This window comes from Camelina sativa, chromosome 3 (genome assembly GCF_030686135.1).
Source record: "Camelina sativa cultivar CO46 ecotype springtype chromosome 3, ASM3068613v1".
In the NCBI taxonomy this organism is placed as follows: domain Eukaryota; kingdom Viridiplantae; phylum Streptophyta; class Magnoliopsida; order Brassicales; family Brassicaceae; genus Camelina; species Camelina sativa.
In genome coordinates this window covers 26,180,268-26,199,728 of record NC_141882.1, presented here as the reverse complement: position 1 = coordinate 26,199,728, position 19,461 = coordinate 26,180,268, and the positions used below count along the sequence as shown (strand labels likewise).

General features: G+C 33.7%; 3 protein-coding genes across 3 annotated transcripts; 2 read left to right on the top strand and 1 right to left on the bottom strand.

The window, feature by feature from the left end:
- Positions 1 to 1,055: 1,055 nt before the first annotated feature.
- Positions 1,056 to 3,631, top strand: LOC104779223 (4-substituted benzoates-glutamate ligase GH3.12-like). Its single transcript, XM_019240722.2, has 3 exons — positions 1,056 to 1,374; positions 1,465 to 1,566; positions 2,140 to 3,631. The coding sequence occupies exons 1-3, from the start codon at positions 1,106 to 1,108 to the stop codon at positions 3,533 to 3,535; spliced, it is 1,767 nt and encodes a 588-aa protein (XP_019096267.1). The 5' UTR covers positions 1,056 to 1,105; the 3' UTR covers positions 3,536 to 3,631.
- A 1,104-nt stretch (positions 3,632 to 4,735) lies between these two features.
- Positions 4,736 to 10,979, top strand: LOC104777789 (DExH-box ATP-dependent RNA helicase DExH3). The gene is made up of 19 exons (XM_087506818.1): positions 4,736 to 5,355; positions 5,463 to 5,617; positions 5,713 to 5,800; positions 6,008 to 6,238; positions 6,336 to 6,431; positions 6,518 to 6,706; positions 6,888 to 7,047; positions 7,157 to 7,287; positions 7,401 to 7,571; positions 7,662 to 7,934; positions 8,047 to 8,241; positions 8,340 to 8,543; positions 8,643 to 8,712; positions 8,797 to 8,945; positions 9,034 to 9,339; positions 9,434 to 9,493; positions 9,587 to 9,739; positions 9,833 to 9,943; positions 10,029 to 10,979. Exons 1-19 carry the CDS (start codon positions 4,978 to 4,980, stop codon positions 10,503 to 10,505), a joined length of 3,597 nt encoding a protein of 1,198 aa, XP_087362944.1. The 5' UTR covers positions 4,736 to 4,977; the 3' UTR covers positions 10,506 to 10,979.
- A 1,190-nt stretch (positions 10,980 to 12,169) lies between these two features.
- Positions 12,170 to 19,443, bottom strand: LOC104777788 (lysine histidine transporter-like 1). Its single transcript, XM_010502101.3, has 9 exons — positions 19,212 to 19,443; positions 18,950 to 19,104; positions 18,506 to 18,689; positions 18,194 to 18,393; positions 17,705 to 18,098; positions 17,479 to 17,584; positions 17,272 to 17,363; positions 17,083 to 17,151; positions 12,170 to 12,413 (listed from the first exon to the last, which is right to left on the bottom strand). The coding sequence occupies exons 1-9, from the start codon at positions 19,272 to 19,274 to the stop codon at positions 12,315 to 12,317; spliced, it is 1,362 nt and encodes a 453-aa protein (XP_010500403.2). The 5' UTR covers positions 19,275 to 19,443; the 3' UTR covers positions 12,170 to 12,314.
- Positions 19,444 to 19,461: the final 18 nt, after the last annotated feature.

Below are 19,461 nucleotides of genomic sequence, written 5' to 3'. Positions count from 1 at the left end.
TATACGACACTTTGAATATTTTGGTATTTTTGAAAAATTATATAGTTTTTAAAAATTATATTTTTTGATAATCTCAACTAACTAAATAAAAGAAATCAACGGAGCACTCTGGTATCCCGTCTAAATTTCTTACCCAGTCTCTTTTAATAAATATAGTCTAACGAGTAATTATTTAAAAGAGAACGAACATAAGACAAAAAATTCTAATGGATACGGGACGAGACGGAAAGAGACTGGATGAGACAAGACGAGATTAGATAGGATGAGACGGGACAAGAGGGGATGAGTTAGCAAAAGAGAGGATGGGACGAGACTGGGAAATGAAAGGATGAGACGAAACGTTAAATGAGAGGATGAGACGGGAATTTGTTTTTAATTTAAATGAAAATTAACGCAAATGTGCTATAACACCTGTGTTAATATAATTTTAATCATTTTATGAATTCAAAATTTATATGAAAATATTTTGTCCCGTGCTGTAGCACGGGTTACTACCTAGTATTTGGTTATACACATATATTTGTTTAGATAGTATTTAGGAAAAAGTGATAAAGATGTGGAACAATAAAATTATACAATTGAAGTATAATTCAAGGAATATGTATAATTTTTAAAAGTAAAGTAAATTGGATATCAAATTTTACAAAATAATCTTTTATTATTGTAAATACAATTTTAATATAATTGATTTTATAAAAAAGTGAGAGAAACACATTTCTGATATTAAAAAAATATTAGCATACTATACATATCTATGTTTACAAAATCGCATAAAAAAATCAAAAACACATGAATTATGAGTGTTATTACTGCTGCACGCATTTTTCAGTTTCTTTTTGAAAAATTGAACTGCACATTGAACCATTACTTTTTTATTAGCAAAAAGCTAGAAGAAAAAACGCACTTCATCTTTCAAAAGTTATATTGATGGGATCCATAAGAAACAATCCCGTCTTTTACAGTTACGCCACTCCCATTCACTCCCATTTACAGTTACATATCAATAAATTAATTTACTAGTGCTACATAAAGAGCCCCCGGCCCTTACCAGAGATATCAATAAAAATATTTAGTCAAACTGAACTAGAGATCAAAACCAAATAGTATGAGTTTAAGCGTTAATATCAAGGATCTGGACGTGTTAACATCGAACGCAAAGCAAATACAAGATGATGTATTGAAGGAGATACTCACACTTAACGCCAACACAGAGTATCTCCAACGCTTCCTACATGGAAGCTCTGATAAAGATTTGTTCAAGAAGAACGTACCGGTGGTGAGCTACGATGATGTCAAGCCTTATATCGAACGTGTTGCAAACGGAGAGCCCTCTGATGTGATCTCGGGCGGACCCATAACTAGATTCCTCCGAAGGTACATAACTTATTTATCATCATGATTGTTAATTAATGGATCAGCTAGTTATCAACTGAAGAGTATGACTAAGAACTCGTTGTGTTGTAGCTCTGGAACTACAGGAGGGAAAGAAAAAATATTTCCAATCAACGATAAGTACATTGAAACGCTGCGATACCTTGTGGCTCTATTTTCTCTCCTTACTTCCAAGTAATTTCCTTCGCTATCTGTTTTTTTTTTTTTTTTCCTAGAATGAATTCTAACTAATTTGATTTAGTAAATTGGATTGGTAATGAAATGATTTCGATCTCAACAATTTTTTTTTTGGGTCAAACCGGCAAAGTATCCTCAAATTTTAACTTGTTATTACTTACATTGTTAGTGGTTATAAATTTTGAGAGTAGATTTTGGTTTCTCCTCTCGAGGGTTTAGATTTTGTGGATTAGATTATACAAAAAACAAAAAAACACAATCTAATCCACAAAATCTAAAAACAAAACAAAAAACCCTCGAGAGGAGAAACCAAAATCTACTCTCAGAATTTATAACCACTAACAATGTGATGGTACTATCTATTCGAAGCTATACATAAAGATTATATTCAGAAGGTGTCAAAAAAATCTTCAAATAAAATATGGATAAACTTTGACCAAAAAAAAAAATATGGATAAACTTTACTACATCGTACATTTTTTATAACATACATATATATATATATAGATACAATGAAATAATAAACCTTGTACAGGATGTATATTGAATTTATAATGGTCTGGTGTATAGGCATTTCAATGACAACGATGCCAAGAAAGGAAAGAAAATGTTGTTTCTTTATAATAGATCGGAATCCACAACACCCTCCGGATTAATGGTTGCTCTGGCGTCTACAAGCTTTGTAATGAGCCCTTATTTTACTAACCCGCCATCAAAAAGTAATTCTTATTACACAAGTCCGGACCAAGTCATATTGTGCCCCGACAACAACCAAAGTGTGTATTGTCATCTTCTTTGTGGGCTTTCCCGAAGAGATGAGGTTGTGGGAGTTGGTTCTTCCTTTGCTTATGCTTTGGTCCAAGCAATCAATGTTCTTCAAATTTACTGGAAAGAATTGTCTAGTAATATCAGATCAGGTCATGTTAGCAAGTGGATCACTGACCTTAATTGCAGAAACTCAGTCTCAGCCATTCTTGGAGGACCTAATCCTGAACTGGCTGATATGATTGAAAAAGAATGCAGCAACAAGTCTTGGGAAGGTATCATCACACGACTCTGGCCCAAAGCCAAATATTTTGAATGCATTATTACCGGACAAATGGCCCAATACATTCCAACATTGGAGTTTTATTCCAACAAACTTCCTATAGTTTCCACGATATATGGGTCTTCTGAAAGTTTATTTGGGATAAATATGGATCCTTTATCCAAACCACAAGACGTATCCTATACATTTTTGCCGAACATCTCCTACTTTGAGTTTCTACCTGTTGATCATGAGGGAGATATGGCCAGCATTGTTGATCTTGTGGATGTCAAGTTAGGGTGCTACTATGAACCTGTGATCACTAATTACTTTGGTCTACACAGATATCTTATTGGAGATATTCTAGAGGTGACTGGATTTTACAATAGCACACCTCAGTTCAGATTTGTACGCAGAAAGAATATGGTTTTAAGCGTCGAGATTGAAGAAACAACTGAAGAGGATATTTTAAAGGCGTCCGCTCGTGCCACCCTTGTTCTTGATCAGTCTACAAATTTAATGTTGACGGGATTCACATGCCATGCTGATATATCCACTTTTCCAGGTCATTACGTTTTTTACTGGGAACTCAAAGCTAAAGATGTTAACTATGTTTTTCAGCTTGACGAAAATGTATTGGCGGAATGTTGCTATGCGTTAGAGGAATCATTTGACGTTTTTTATAGAAAACTTAGAAGTAAAGATGGATTAATTGGAGCTCTCGAGATAAGAGTGGTGCAACAGGGAACATTTGACTCTCTCATGGAGTATTTCATCTCCCAAGGTGGTTCGATTGGTCAATACAAGACACCTATGTGTATCAAATCTTCCGAAGCTTTGGCTGTTCTTGAAAATAAGGTTCTTGCTCGATTCTACAGCAAAAAAATATCCTCCTCTGGACTTATAGTTTATTTTTGTGTGTTGAAATGCTTTGAATAAGGGTACTCAAGTTGTTTGTGCGCCTATTGGTAATGTTTGCAATTTATAATAACGGAAATGTGTGACAAGCAATATAATTTAGAAACTTTGGAGAAATCTTGCAATCTTTGTACTTGATGATCAATATGATTTAATCTCTTATCTTTTACGATATATATATATATATATATATATATATATATATATATATATATATATCATCTTAAAGCCACGGCCAACAATTACAGACCGGATGACAGAGCTTTTTGTTTTCATAAAGCCATAAAGGTGTTATGACTTTCATAAAGGAATATTGTATTAAACCTAAGGAACAAGGCTGACCCATGGCAGATGACAGTGTTAACACCTTAGGTCATCCTTAAGAGGAACAAGGCTGTGAGCATACCGCCATGGCTCCAATTAAGGTAGCCTACCCATTTAGCATCACTTTGCATTTCTGAAAGTGTAGGTACGGCTGTAACCTTCTGAGAGTGTGCTCCGGTCACCGGCATTCAAAAAGTGAAGTAGGAGACGAGAGAGGGGGATTGGAATCATTGGAAGAGCTCTTCACTGTCCTATACGTGGAAGTGTTCATAATGCTGGGATTATACTTAGTTCTTTGGGGGTAAAACTGAGGAGAGAAGACATGTGAACGAAGAGTAGGGTCAAGAAGAAGATCATCATGAGTCACTGACCAGACAGCTTCTTGGGAATGAAACTAAAGTAGTTCAACACAAGTACACAACAAGGTTTCTGAATCTCTAGTGTCAAACAACATATACAACAGAAAACAATCTTCTCTGTACATAGGCCCATGATAATGGATATCATATAAGAACTTGGCAAAACCACAGGCTCCACAGGTCATGCAAAGGATCTTTTTAATTTTGTTTTAGTTCCCTGAGATAGTTGCTAAGCACAACGATGAACGACCTTTAAATCTATCAGTCTTATTACTTTTTTACAAATGATTAACTTTACGTTTGGAATATTTTCACTACATATATATATATTCTCATATATCCGATTATACTGATGTGGATTGAATCTATAAATAGACTAGTAGACATGAAAAGGAAATTGTGTACTAAACCAAATTGTGAGGTTGTTCTCCAAAAATTTGCAAGCATATGGTGAAAGCAAGAGATTCCAACCAACCATCACATAAACACTTAAAGAATAAAGGACTAGTCTTGGTGTAATCGGATTGGCCCAAATACTACTTCGGGCCCAAACAAAAAGCCCAATAAAGAAATCTCAGCGTCGTCTTCTTCTCCGTCGTGGCCGTCATTTGAAAGGGTTGTGGCACCTACGCAGCCTCACAAAAACCTCACCTTTTCATCAAAAACTCAAACACCATAGTCTCTGTTTTAAACTTCACCCAAGAACAGAGACGGGTGTTGTATGGTCGTGAAAAGACAACTCTTTTTAGCATTTTTCAGATGTTCTGATATCGGAAAAAAATGCCTTATTACTCTGCAATTTTCCGAGGACATATCAGACCTAACGCCGTCGTCGGTGCTGCCTCCATGTTTATTCAACATAACTCCGTCCAGCTTCACCGGACCCCTAAATTGTTGTTAAGACCTTCATCTGTGGTTAGGTCTCTTCACTGCCGGAGGTCAGGTGGATTGGTTACGCATTCTCCGAGGTCGAGGGTCTTGTCTGTGAAAGCAGGTCGTGGTGATGCTTCTTCTTCGACTCTTGGTGTAGAGTGGAGAGCAGCTAATTTACCGTACTTTCAGAGGCAAAGCTCTAGCTATGGACGTATTGCTTACAATGACTATGAATCAAGCGATGAGTCGGACAGAGATGTTGGGTCTTCTCAGTCTCAGCAAATGGTAAGTTGGATAGAATCTGTTAGAGGGTGTTTTGGTGGTATCTTCAACACTTGTCCAGTTTGGTAAATTTGAAGGCTTTGTTTTGTTTTCCTGTGTTGTTGTTATAGGCGGGTTCGACTCTTGATAACATTGACCAATGGAGATTTAAACTAACTATGCTTCTCCGGAACAAAGAAGACCAAGAAGTTGTGTCAAGGGAGAGAAAAGATCGGCGCGATTTTGACCATATCTCAGCTATGGCTACCAGAATGGGATTACACAGGTAGAGTTTCGTTATGTTACCAAATATGTCCTTGAGGTTGAGGTTTAAGTTTTACTCTTTGCAAGTTTATAGAGATATGTTCTGTTTTTTTGCAGCCGTCAGTATTCGAAGATTGTTGTCATTAGCAAATCTCCTTTGCCAAATTATAGACCTGACCTTGATGATAAACGTCCACAAAGAGAGGTATGTTAAGTGATTCTTAAAACTTGTTGTCGTTCTTTATATGCTTCTGTGTCTACCTTTTGTTTACCGGGATAGGGAGCTTGCTTATTAGAGATATGCAAAGCCGGCTGATTTCTGTTACGATATTTGTATTGGAGTTTCTTAAATAGTTAAGTTTCTTAGATGTTTTATGCTGTCTTCATTTACATGGCGTCTTGGATATAAAAGGTGGTCTTGCCTTTTGGTCTACAAAGCGAAGTAGATGCCCATCTGCATGCTTTCCTCGATCAGAAAAAAACATTGATTCCAGAGATGCCTAGGCCAAATAGTAATGATAGTTTGTCATCCGATTATGGAAAATATGAGAACCCAGAGACAGTGATGCAAAATAGTCTTGCAAGGGAAAGAATACTCCGTCCAAGAAGCTTACAACTGAGGAGCAAGCAACAGCAATGGGTGGTTGGTTTCTCAGAAGCTGTAGCCTTTTTTTCATATATGCTGTGAATCAGATGCCTTTTTCATATCTTGTTTAATGTATCTCTGTGTCTTTTGACAGGATTCTCCAGAAGGCCAGAAAATGGTAGAGTTTCGCAAAACCCTCCCTGCTTACAAAGAGAAAGATGCACTACTGAAAGCCATTGCAGCAAACCAGGTGAACTGCAAAGCTTTCATTTATTCCATGTAAATATATCAACTAATCTCTCTAACTGTATCCTGCGTATCATGTGCATCTTGCAGGTCGTAGTGGTTTCTGGAGAAACTGGATGTGGTAAAACAACTCAACTTCCCCAGTACATATTAGAATCTGAGATCGAGGCTGCCCGTGGAGCTTCATGCAGCATCATATGTACCCAGCCTAGAAGAATATCTGCTATCTCTGTTTCTGAACGAGTTGCTGCAGAACGTGGAGAACAAATAGGAGAATCTGTAAGTTATACACTCTTTTCTTGTGCGGTTTTTGTGAGTTATTTTGACACTGTGGAATATTTAATATACTTATATAGGATTTGTTGGAATGAACAAATCTGATTTCACACTATAACCTAAGATGAAATATATTGTGATAATACTTTTTTTGAGGTTGATTTGTACTCTATCGTCTTGGAAGGTTGGCTACAAAGTGCGGCTTGAAGGAATGAGAGGGAGAGATACACGTCTTCTTTTTTGTACAACTGGTGTTTTACTTAGAAGGTTACTTGTGGATCGTAGTCTGAAGGGTGTGACTCATGTTGTAGTTGATGAGATTCATGAACGTGGGATGAATGAAGGTAAAATTTGGTATTATTCTAATATGTTATTTTACCAAAGGCGATCCGTCTGTATACTGCCAGTACCATATTAACTCCACTCTTTCTCACTTTTTTTTTTTTTTGTCAGATTTTCTGCTTATCGTCCTGAAAGATCTCTTACCTCGTCGACCTGACCTAAAGCTAATCTTGATGAGTGCTACTTTGAACGCCGAGCTCTTTTCTTCTTATTTTGGTGGTGCACCAGCCATGCATATCCCAGTAAGTTTATGCACTTGTTTCTTTTGGTAAACATTATTCTTTTATCCATACCTGGTGAAATGTATCTTATGTTATAGAATAGTATTTGAACTAAAGTGAAAATTTCCATACAGGGTTTTACATACCCTGTCCGAGCCCATTTCTTGGAGGATTTCCTTGAGAAGACTGGGTACAGGCTGACAGCATATAATCAAATTGACGATTATGGTGAGGAAAAGACATGGAAGATGCAGAAACAAGCTCAATTCAAAAAAAGAAAATCCCCGATATCTTCTGCTGTTGAGGTACGAATTTTTTTCTTAAATTACACCACAGAGTTTGTAATTTCTCAGGTTATTTGCTGAAAAGTATGATTCTTCCAAATTTGTGAGCAGGATGCTCTTGAAGCTGCAGACTTCAAAGGATACAACTTTCGTACTAGAGATTCTTTGTCATGCTGGAGTCCTGATTCAATAGGCTTTAACCTCATTGAGAATGTGCTTTGTCACATCGTTAAAGGAGAGAGACCTGGTGCTGTTTTGGTATTCATGACCGGTTGGGATGATATAAACTCCTTAAAGAATCAGCTCGAAGCTCATTCTCTTCTAGGAGATACGAACAAAGTTTTGTTGCTTGCCTGTCATGGATCCATGGCCAGCTCTGAGCAGGTAATTCTTGTATCCATTGTTTCCTATCGATGCACACAAGTACAACATGTGATAATTTTATTCTGCTCTTGCTATCATTTCTTTGATGATGTTTTCCTTTTCTTTCCTGCAGAGGCTGATTTTTGATAGACCTCCAGATGGAATTAGGAAAATAGTGCTGGCCACCAATATGGCTGAGACAAGTATCACCATCAATGATGTCGTATATGTCATTGATTGTGGTAAAGCAAAAGAGACGTCTTATGATGCCCTTAACAATACCCCTTGTCTGCTTCCGTCTTGGATTTCGAAGGCAGCTGCTCGCCAAGTAAGAGACAGAAGTTGATGATTGTTGCTGCTTAAATGTTTTTGTGATTCACTTTCACATGTAGCGGTAAATAACTGTGACATTTCGTGTCCTTACAGAGAAGAGGAAGAGCTGGTCGTGTTATGCCTGGAGAATGTTATCACCTCTATCCTAGATGTGTCTATGATGCTTTTGCTGACTACCAGCAGCCGGAACTCCTTAGGACACCTTTGCAGTCTTTATGTCTACAAATTAAAAGCTTAAGACTTGGAAGCATTTCAGAGTTCCTGTCCAGGGCGTTGCAACCTCCTGAAGCATTATCGGTATTTTTCTAGTTTCTACAACAGTTTTATTTGTTCTCTCCTCGTTGGGTTTTCCTTTGGGGTTTAACATCTATTGTTGATCGTTATGTTGATTTTCAGGTCCAAAATGCTGTTGAGTATCTAAAGATCATTGGGGCTCTTGATGACGATGAAAATTTAACAGCTTTAGGTGTGTTTCTACGGGACTTTTTTCTGTTACTTACATATCTGGTTTCTCAAATTCTGGCAGGAACTCATTATATTCTCTATGCAGGGAAAAATCTGTCTGTGCTTCCGGTGGAGCCTAAACTCGGAAAAATGCTTATTTTAGGGGCTATCTTCAACTGTCTAGATCCAGTAATGACCGTTGTCGCTGGTCTAAGTGTCAGAGACCCATTCCTTATGCCATTTGACAAAAAAGATGTAAGTTTATATTTAATATTCATGTGATTGGAGGCCAGCAGAAACCAAGAAGTGCCTCTAATTATTGACCTGTTTTCTTTTATCGCAGCTGGCAGAAACAGCAAGGTCCAAGTTCTCTGGTCGTGATTTTAGTGATCATTTGACACTAGTTCGAGCATACAATGGTTGGAAAGCTGCTGAAAGAACACAGTCTGGTTACGAGTACTGCTGGAAGAACTTTCTCTCTTCTCAAACTCTTAAGGCCATGGACTCTATGCGGAAACAATTTTTCAATCTCCTCAAGGAGGCTTCTCTGATTGATAACATAGAAGGTTGCAGTAAGCTGAGTCATGATGATCATCTTGTCCGCTCAATCATTTGTGCTGGCCTGTTCCCTGGAATTTGTTCTGTTGTTGTGAGTCATCGTCGCCTTTGCATTTAGTTTTCACCTCTTTCTCTTTCCTAAATTTTGTAATTTTACCCTACAATATAACTATTCTCCTCCACAGAATAAGGAAAAGTCAATCACGCTCAAGACAATGGAAGATGGACAAGTGCTTCTATACTCAGTGAGTCCATGTTTTTAGCTTACCAGTCTTCAAATTCCCCTCAGAATCGAGATCTTTAGCTTCTTACCAACATCTCCTTTTTATATTTTTCAGAGTTCTGTGAATGGCAATGTACCAATGATTCCCTTCCCTTGGCTAGTCTTCAACGAAAAAGTGAAAGTCAATTCTGTGTTCCTGCGAGACTCTACTGCTGTATCTGACTCTGTGCTTCTTTTGTTTGGAGATAAAATATCTTCCGGTGGATTTGTAAGCTGTAATCCTATCCTATCTTGTCAAATTCCTTGTTGTTCTTATTTTCACATCTGATTTACATCATCTCATCTCTGTGTTCCCCAAAAGGATGGCCATCTCAAAATGCTTGGAGGATATCTAGAGTTTTTCATGAAACCTACTTTAGCATATACATACCTATCGTTAAAAAGAGAGCTCGACGAACTTATTCAGAATAAGGTAAAGTTCCAACCCTAGTCTTGAGGATACATCTGTTGTTGTCTTTACCCTCGTTGACAAAGTTTTGTTTCACGTCTTTCTACAGCTTGTGAATCCAAAACTTGATATTCAACCATACGACAAACTTATGACTGCCATTAGATTACTTGTGTCGGAGGACCAATGTGAGGGAAGATTCGTCTATGGCCGGAAAGCTCTAAGCCCTACACCGACAAAGAAGTTAAAAGAAGTAGGGACTCAGCTGCAGAACAGCGGTGGTGAAAACAACAAGAACCAACTTCAGACATTGCTTGCCCGAGCAGGACACGGAACACCTGTGTACAAGACAAGACAGCTTAAGAACAACCAGTTCCGGGCTATGGTTACCTTCAACGGATTGGATTTCATGGGAAAGCCGTGTGGTAGTAAGAAAAATGCGGAGAAGGATGCAGCTCATGAGGCTTTGTTGTGGTTACAAGGCGAGTCCAAGTCGAGTCTGAATGATCTTAACCACATGTCAATGCTGTTAAAGAAGAACAAAAGTAAAAAACCCGCAAGGGCATCATCAGCTAAATGGGGTTAAGGGTTCATAGGAGAGAACCAAAGAGAAAATAATTGAACCTGCGATGGTATGGATTCTTACCAACCTCATGATCTCTCAGGTTTAAATGACAGAAAGGGTCGTGACTAGGAGATTCTTGTAGACAAAATACTGAGTTGAGAGGGCTTGGTGGATTTTGGTTGAAGTTTTCAGATATGCAGATGATTTTATTCTGAGGTCTTGGTTTGATTGGAAAATCAAGAACCCAACCAGGAAGTAACTTCACTGCTCTCTAAAAATAGCTCTGTAGGTTCTTGCTGAGTACTGAGTAGTAAGAGCCAAATAAGAGTGGCTCGTGGAACTAGTCTTGTTATGTCTCTCTGTTCTTGTCTAAGTTTAAGTAGGTTATGATTCTTCTTCTTTATCATTGTATACGCATATATACATACATATAATCTTAAAAGTATGTAAGATACTTAACCAGATATTTCAATATTTGAATGTGTAGCTTCTAAATTGTCTAATTTATTCATCGTGTGTATTCATCACTGGATGGATTAATGTGAGTTAGAGAAAGATTATACACTAATTATGTTTTACTGACCTCACTTGAATTTTGTTCTTTTAAGAAAAAAGTACATCAACCGAGCAATCAAGCTCTAGGTCTTTCGGATGCAAAGGAGGTTTGATTTTTCTTGTTTTTGTAGAATGAAACACCATATACGTCGGCAAGTAGATTTGAAGATTTGAACTTATCACCTGAATTGATGAAAGGCTTGCACTTTGTGATGAAATTCGAAAAGCCGAGCAAGATCAATGCAATGAGTTTTCCCATGATAATGACGCCGCCTTACATGCTCAAGCGTATAACGGGTCAGGCAAGACGCGCGACATGTTTAGTTTAGCTCTTAGTTAGTATTTGACTGTTGACTTGAGAAAACATGTTAAGAGCTTCTTACTCATCTATGGCAGAATATGGAAGTCCTTCAGAAGATGGGGAAGTTCACTGCGGTCACTGCTGAAGTAAACTTTGTTGACGTATTTGGGGTTTTCTTGCAATTTTTATTAGACTACAGAACAGAGATTTTCAGACTTGTGTAGTTTTTTGTTCAGGAAAGCCACATAATTTTGATGTCACTGTAAATCACTTGAGTATGATCCTAACCAACAAAACATTTCTTTACAACATTGGAGTCATAAGACACAAAACAAGACTTGGTTTTGTTCACTTTCAGTATGATTCCAAGTCCTAACCAACAAAGCATTTCTTTGCATTTCTTTGCAAATCTTTCTATTTTAAAATGATTGAGGTTTTAGCAACAAGATAAATCATTGCTCGTTGGTTATATCTATTACGCATCTTCCTGTATTTTAATGTGTAAAACAAAACCGCAGTCTTATATACTAGAGATAAAATCAGATATGCATACACACCTTTATTCTTGTAAGTTAATATTGTCATCAACTCTCCATAAAGTGATAAAACGTAAAATGGTTATATTATTTGTATTTTCTTGTACTGAGTCTTGTTTTCTTGTGCATAAAGAGATACTATATAGTTTAGAAGAAGAAGAAGAAGAAGAAGAAGAAGAAGAAGAAGAAGAAGAAGAAGAAGAAGAAGAAGAAAAGGTCTAGTGATCTGATATTTTTCCTGGCATAAATACCTCAATAACATTTTTACTCATTATCTTTATGATAAGAAAAAATGATAAAATTTATGTATTTGATCAAGGAAAAGTATCTTTCAATCGACATACGAAACATGAATGGAAAATTTGATAAATCTATGTATTTGCTAAAGAAAAACCATTTTTTTTGTATTGTAGATTGTGTTATTATGGGAAAAATTAATCAAGAGAAGAAAGTGTAATCTTTGGATTGAATAATGATTTGCCTTAATCCCCCTATCGATGATAAGATCATCAGAATAACTCCAAGCACTATACATACCTGTTACATACATAACCAAATCTCAATGTTAGAATTTTTGTTAATTTAGAGCAACTTTAAGAATTTATCTTGTTTACGCTAATTAAAAGTATAAGGTCAGTTTTGAAAGTTAAGCACTAATTTGAAGTAATTTGTTTCTAAAATATTAAAGAATTTTGACAACAGCATACATTTGATTTTATGCTCCTTGTATGCTGTTGTCAAAATTTTTTTTTTTTGACTTTTCTCTTTCTCCTTCCTCCACCTCATCACTTTTTAGTTTCAATTTTAACAAATTAATCCACATAATCAAAGGAGCATAAAATTAAAGAGTTAATGCATCAATTAATTCACTCATTTGGGTAATATTTTATTATTATTAAAAACAATAATTTATAATAATTTAAACTAAATTATAAACCAAAAACAAAATGAAAAAAAAATACAACCAAAGAATGATATCAAATTAAAATATAATTATAAAATTAGATATTTCTATCATGTTATCGATTAAAAGTTGGTATATACTATATTTTCAATTATAATTTAATACAAATAATATATATATATATATGTAATAAAAACAATTATAATAGTAGTGGTAGTAGAATTTTAATTAAAATTAGTGGTAGTAGAATTTTAATTAAAATTGAAAAAGAATTATATTTTTGGATAAATACACATATTTAAAAGTTAGAGTAATCTTATGAGTTTTTGGATTTAGGAGAATTGAAATAAAAGAAACTATATAGAAACATAGTAGACTGAACATCTTTAAAAGTAAAAAAAATCTCCCAAAAAAATATATATGTGAACATAATTTTATTTTGTCAAACAGGTAAGATAAAACGTAATATTTGATGTTATACTATGATGTTTATGGATAGAAATAAGTCCAATTATGAGATTCATTACTAGAAGCAAAATTTACGTGTAGTATAACACTTCAATTAAACTTCGCGATAAAAGGTGGGTATATTCTCTAAAATTGTTTTACGTCTACATTAGTAAGTAATAATCACTCAACCAATAATACAAAAGAGTATTAGAAGATGATAAAATATGAAAAATAGTTATGATATGTGTTTATAATCAATATATTATAATTGAGATAATCAAATGTGAAAAGAGAGTAGATGCAAGAGATGCTTGGTGTATACCAGAAAATAAAGAAAATATTAGTTGTGAAAAATGTTAAAAATAAATAGATAAGTTATGTATCGCTTAATAAAAGAAATTTGAAATCTATATAGATTTGTCTTTTTAATATTGAATCATGATAATTATATTCAACTGTTAGTATATAGTCCCGCGCAACACGCCGGTTAAAATCTAGTGTACACATAAAAGTTAGATTAAATTGTTTACTTTAAATATATTACTTTGACCACAAAATATAAATATATTACTTAACATGTAAATGCAATATCAAAGTGAAACATAATAAATAATGAGCCTCATTGACCAAAATTGTTGACCAGAATTACATGTTAATTAATATAATATGGAATGCGGTCAAAAAAAAAAATATGGAAGGTTTATTATATGTGTGTTTATATATATATATATATATATATATATATAAACAACACACACAAAACCAACACAATCAGTTCTCAAACTTGTTTTACTCAAATATCAACAAAAAAAAGAAGAGGTAAATGAGTTATATAATACCCAATTCCCTTATTTTAACTACATATTTCCTATACATGAACTTCTTTATATTATGAACCTTATTTTCTATAGGTTCTATTTGCTTTGCAGGATATATTCATATATACACAGAGTTGTTTCATCCTCGAGAAAAATAACTAATGGCAACAAATAAGTTTTCATCTGTTTTATTACCTTCGTTGTTAATTTTTTCTCTCATCCTTTTGCCTATGATTTCAGGTAACTCATTTATTTGACAAAGGATATAAATTTTTTTTTAATTACCTAAAATTTTGTAAAATATGATTTGATTTTTCATTTGAAAACAATGGTTTGAATCATAGACGTGTTAAAATATTAAATTGATTATTTTGTAATCAAATTATTAATGTGTTTAAGATGAACCACATAGGGCAATATTACCAATGCATTGGCGTATGTACACTCACACCGGAATGCTATAGAAGATGCATGTCTATGGGATACCCAAGAGGAGGGGGGTGTCGAGTATATAGTTTTGGCCGTATTTGTTGTTGTGAACTCAGTGCTAAACCTCCTTACTAATTCATTCTTAATGCATTATCTATATCTGTACTTACGGTCTCAATTATATATGAATAAAAATATCTTTTTAAGTATGGTTCTTGGTATGCAATCTACATTGAATCATACTGTCATACAGACACTGATAGCAACATAAAAAATTTACTTCTTTTCCTATACATCATATAATTTCTTTAGTTATTTTAGGTTATAATTCCTTTAGTTATTCATACATCAGAATTCAGACGAGTATGAATTTTCTCGAAATTCTCACTCAATAAAAAAAGAAAGCAACTAGCAGTGTATACATTATACACATAATAAATTTGTGTTTGTTTCAGTAAATTTATGTAAAAGATTAAATTGGTTATTTTTTTACATAAATTTTTGCTAATGTTTTTATTTATGACAAAAGTAGAAACAAGTCACAAACCGGTTTATAACGTAAAGATATTAACACGTGTAGTGACTAATTATAATTGGCAAGAAAAAAATTGAGATTTTGAGGAATAATATTATTCCCCAGGTTAGGTATTATCATAATATTTTATCTTAGTGATTTGATCAAAAGTATCTGTAGTTTTGAAAGATGAAAAAGTATCTAATTAACATTATGAAAATTTTATCCAACTATATTAATTGAGAAGTACAAATATGAAGATAATCTTATAAAGTGTAAAATATTACATTTTTATGCCATTGGTATCAAGGCAAATGCTTAATTTTTAAATAAGAATAAAAATCTAATTTTAATATTTGACTAATAAAATCTTTTAAATAATTATTAATTTTTTTAAAAATATATTTTCTCTCTAATTAATTCTGGAAAAAAATTACTAATTAATTTTAAATAACTGTAAACCAGTAAAAATTTTAATAAGTAAGATTTTGTATCTAAGTATCCAAAATATTATTTTAATAATTATATTTGGAAAATTTTGTTAAGATTTTAAATTATGATTTTCCTATCATCTTTCTTTTATTTCATTTACAAATTGCTTTGAATTATCATATAATACATATGATAAATATATATGTAGATTTTTTCTGCATATGTTGTGATTTGAATTTTTAAAAAATGTAGATATATTACTCAATCTATGAAGAAAAAAATGTTTGTTTTAATGTTCCACATGGGCGGGTTGGTAAAACTAAATTTACGTGGTTGATAAATTAATAAATTTTATTTTCTCACAATTAGAATATAATAATTAATACTTAAATATTAAATACAACACACAATATAAAATAGTAATATACATTAAACAAATTAAAATATTAAAATATTTTAAAATAATTAGTATTAAAAAATATATGTAGATTTATCAAACAATTGCAATATTATAAGTAAATACTGTCTCAAACAAAATAACTTTTAAAAAAACTATATATTATCTTATTATATAAAGCTTGGTTCTCAAAGTTAGTAACTCACTAGATCGTGACACGCATTAGTTTTAACGATAAAAGATCAAAGTTAAAAACTCATCAGATTGTGATATATGTCAGTTTTACAATTAAATATCTAAGTTAGTAACTCATCAGATCGTGACACATGTCAATTTTAACGATCAGAAATCACATATCAAACTTAATAACTCATCATATTGTGACAACTGTCAATTTTAACGATCATAAATCACAGTTTTCAAGCTTGGTAAAACGATGCATAAGATAATTGTAATTTTATTATATTAAAAAAAAACTTTGTTAATCCTAAAAGGAAAGAGATGATGAAATATTTTTCACCAAAAAAAATAATTTCGACTATCTTTGTTTTTTTTGATAAATTTTTCTTCTTTGTTTTTATTAACCTTTTGTTTGACACATCATTGTTCTTGAACAACTCTTGAAGGCAATGTATTTGTTGTCTAATATAATAATAATATAGTTCTCCTAAGCTCATATTTATAAAACAATTGTTATGTTATATTTTCAAACTATAATGATAGAAAATATTTTGTAACACGTTATAAAAATAGCCAAAAAAAATTAAGTTTTTAATTTCTAGATATCCATCATTTACATTTTGATAGTTTAATTGACTATTAAAATACAACAATTGATATTATTATTCATAATTTTTAATTTATGTATGTTATATGTGTAAGTGAATTTGTCTATTGTATTTGTAATTTATTGTTAACAGTGTTCTCTATATATTACAAATTCAATTCTAATACCATTAATTTTACAAAATTCGAAAGTCTAATATTATTTTGCTAAAATTGTCTCAATTCATAATTTTTTTTAACTATTTAAAAAATATATATAAATTAATAATTATTAATTTACACTATAAAATAAGAATAATTAATTTATAGATAAATTAATATCACTATAAATTAATAAAATGTCTTGGTCAACAACATTATTAATTTATAGAGTTTTTTGTATATTATATTTTTGAATAAAATGTTGATCCATGCTTTATAGCACGGGATATACCCTAGTTAGAAAAAAAAACAAATAAAGAAAAGGGACACATTACCCAATTTGTCCACCAAGACAGGCTAAACCTCTTTGGTTTATAGATTATCAGCCACATTATGCAAGGAAGCTGCAAAACAAAATTGTAAAGCGTACAATATTGATTACATATTAATTTACTTTTACAAAATAAAGATCTAATCTGCATAAAGTTCAAAATTTAATAAGTAATACATATATACACACTTACGAAATACGTTGTCGGAGCAAACGCGAATCCTCCAAAGAAAGCGAGAAGGCCACCAAAGAACGGTATCATTATCGCAATGAGCATCGTTAAAGCTGTCCTCACATAGTAGAGAATGTTGTTTAGATTCATATAAGTTGTATCTAATCATCTATTAGGTAAAATATTAAGAGATGCGTACTATAGAGTAAATTAGACCAAAGTACTTACCAACATAAACATTTCGTACAATGAAACGAAGAATTGTAGATGGTTTGAAATTCAGTTTCTTAACCAGAAATGTCTCCACCATGTCGAAAACCGGCATTGCGAATATCTGCCAGTCAAAATTTCTAATTAAAATATCAAATTTTCGCAATGTGTCTCATGTAAGATGTTCACCAAGACCTAGAGAGAGGCTAGAAACTAGACTAACATTTAAAGTTATTGGACTGACCTGGTAACTACCAATGACATGCATGACGACGAACAAGTTAGCGGCTGCGATGGCCCAAACGGGCGTTTCAAGCGACATCAAAACGTTATCCAAAACAGCGTTTCCAAAAACGCCGTATCCAACCAAAGCAACCGGGAAATAACACAAGGCCACGACCACGTAAGCCACCACGACCCCTCTCCACATAGGACCTTTCGAAGGTTTATTTGGAGTAGAAGGTATCGTTGCTTGGATCTCAAGGACCACATTGTGACCTGCATAAGCAAACGCAATGCCCCCAAGCCCCGTAAAGAAACTTAAGACTGTTGATGCGGGCGTGCCTGATTTGTAACCATATTGAACATCTTCTTGAACGCCCTTGGCGGCTGTTGCTGTCCAAGCAATTGTCGAATAACTAAAAAAAGACGTAAATGATGATTGTCGATTGACGATATACCACTTTTTCAGAAACATGTTTCATGATTTTTTCTAGTAAGATGTTTAGTATACCTAAGAGACATGATGGCGGCGACAAGAGAGATACCCGAGATGGAATTGAAGTTTGGAAGATGAGATAAAACGAAATGAGAAGAAGCAAATATCATCACGAAGAAAGAAAGTCTGATTGGTGAGCAATCTTGACAGACGAGTTCATGAAACTTCTTCAATGATTGTCCTCCGGTTACCATATAAACTATGCACACTCCAACCTTAATTTGTTCAAGTAACCAAAATCAAGATTTACATAGTTTAAAACATTAAATGATAAGTATTTGAAATCAATCATTTTTGTAGACAATTGAATTTCGAATCAACGCTTACTTCGACAACGATTTGCTGAGGAACAATGATATAAAGGCCAAGACGTTCGCCGAACGCAAACTGGCCAAGTTCGTGGTAACGGTCAAAGCGCTTTCCAGGAACCATCTCGTGCATCTCCACCATTTGCCATAATGTGTAGAGTGTTATTACCCATGATAGTATCAACACTGTTATGCCTGGTCCCCTAACATATACAACAAGATCATGTAAAATCTTTGAATATACAATTTGATCATATATATCATGAAATACATATACGTTCAGTGGGAAAAATAAGTAAACTGATTGTTGTAACTTGTAAGGAAAAATAGATACATATATTCAAAAATACATATTTTGTTATAGTATAAAACTTTGCAAAGGTTTGATGAAACATTAAAATATTTAATTGCTTCTAAAAATGTGGATAACAAGAGATGCAAATGCAAATGCGACATTGCGTACCATCCGAGCTGGGCCATGGAGTAAGGGAGACCAAGGACGCCGGCTCCAACCATGGCAGTCACATTGTGAAACGTGGAGTACCACCATTTCGCGTTTCTGGATGAAGTTATCGGAAGCCAATCGTCGATCTCTTTCTGTCTATCAAGGTCGTCGATCTAGTTATAATCAAGAACGATCAAGATTAACCTTCATAACTAAAGCAAATTAGTATATAAACAAAATTAAAAAGAAGGATTGAGAATGAAAGGGTGATCTGACCGACCCGGTGGTCTAACGAACTTTGCTCCGGTGGAGGAGGAACTCCTTCAGTCATCTGAATATACATTTTTCCGGACAATTGTAATAACTCTACCACTTTGGTTCTCTAGTAATCTCATAAATGACGGATATATTTATGTATAAACCTTTGTACTTGTAGATGTACATTAGAAAAATCAACCTTAGTTCCGTTGACTTGTGTGCAAGTCCCGGCCGCAATGGAGGGATCGTGGGACACTTTAAATGTTACATAT

Bases quoted from the DNA above. Each gene is read 5' to 3' on its own strand.
- LOC104777788 (XM_010502101.3), bottom strand. From the start codon at position 19,274: ATGTATATTCAGATGACTGAAGGAGTTCCTCCTCCACCGGAGCAAAGT. The intron at 18,690-18,949 runs GTACGCAATGTC...TGTATATGTTAG, and splicing joins TCCATGGCCCAGCTCGGATG to GGGACCAGGCATAACAGTGT. The intron at 17,152-17,271 runs GTAAGTGTGTAT...TTTGTTTTGCAG, and splicing joins TTGCTCCGACAACGTATTTC to CTTCCTTGCATAATGTGGCT.
- LOC104779223 (XM_019240722.2), top strand. From the start codon at position 1,106: ATGAGTTTAAGCGTTAATATCAAGGATCTGGACGTGTTAACATCGAAC. The intron at 1,375-1,464 runs GTACATAACTTA...GTTGTGTTGTAG, and splicing joins ATAACTAGATTCCTCCGAAG to CTCTGGAACTACAGGAGGGA. The intron at 1,567-2,139 runs GTAATTTCCTTC...TCTGGTGTATAG, and splicing joins TTTTCTCTCCTTACTTCCAA to GCATTTCAATGACAACGATG.
- LOC104777789 (XM_087506818.1), top strand. From the start codon at position 4,978: ATGCCTTATTACTCTGCAATTTTCCGAGGACATATCAGACCTAACGCC. The intron at 9,340-9,433 runs GTGAGTCATCGT...TCTCCTCCACAG, and splicing joins CTGGAATTTGTTCTGTTGTT to AATAAGGAAAAGTCAATCAC. The intron at 9,944-10,028 runs GTAAAGTTCCAA...GTCTTTCTACAG, and splicing joins ACGAACTTATTCAGAATAAG to CTTGTGAATCCAAAACTTGA.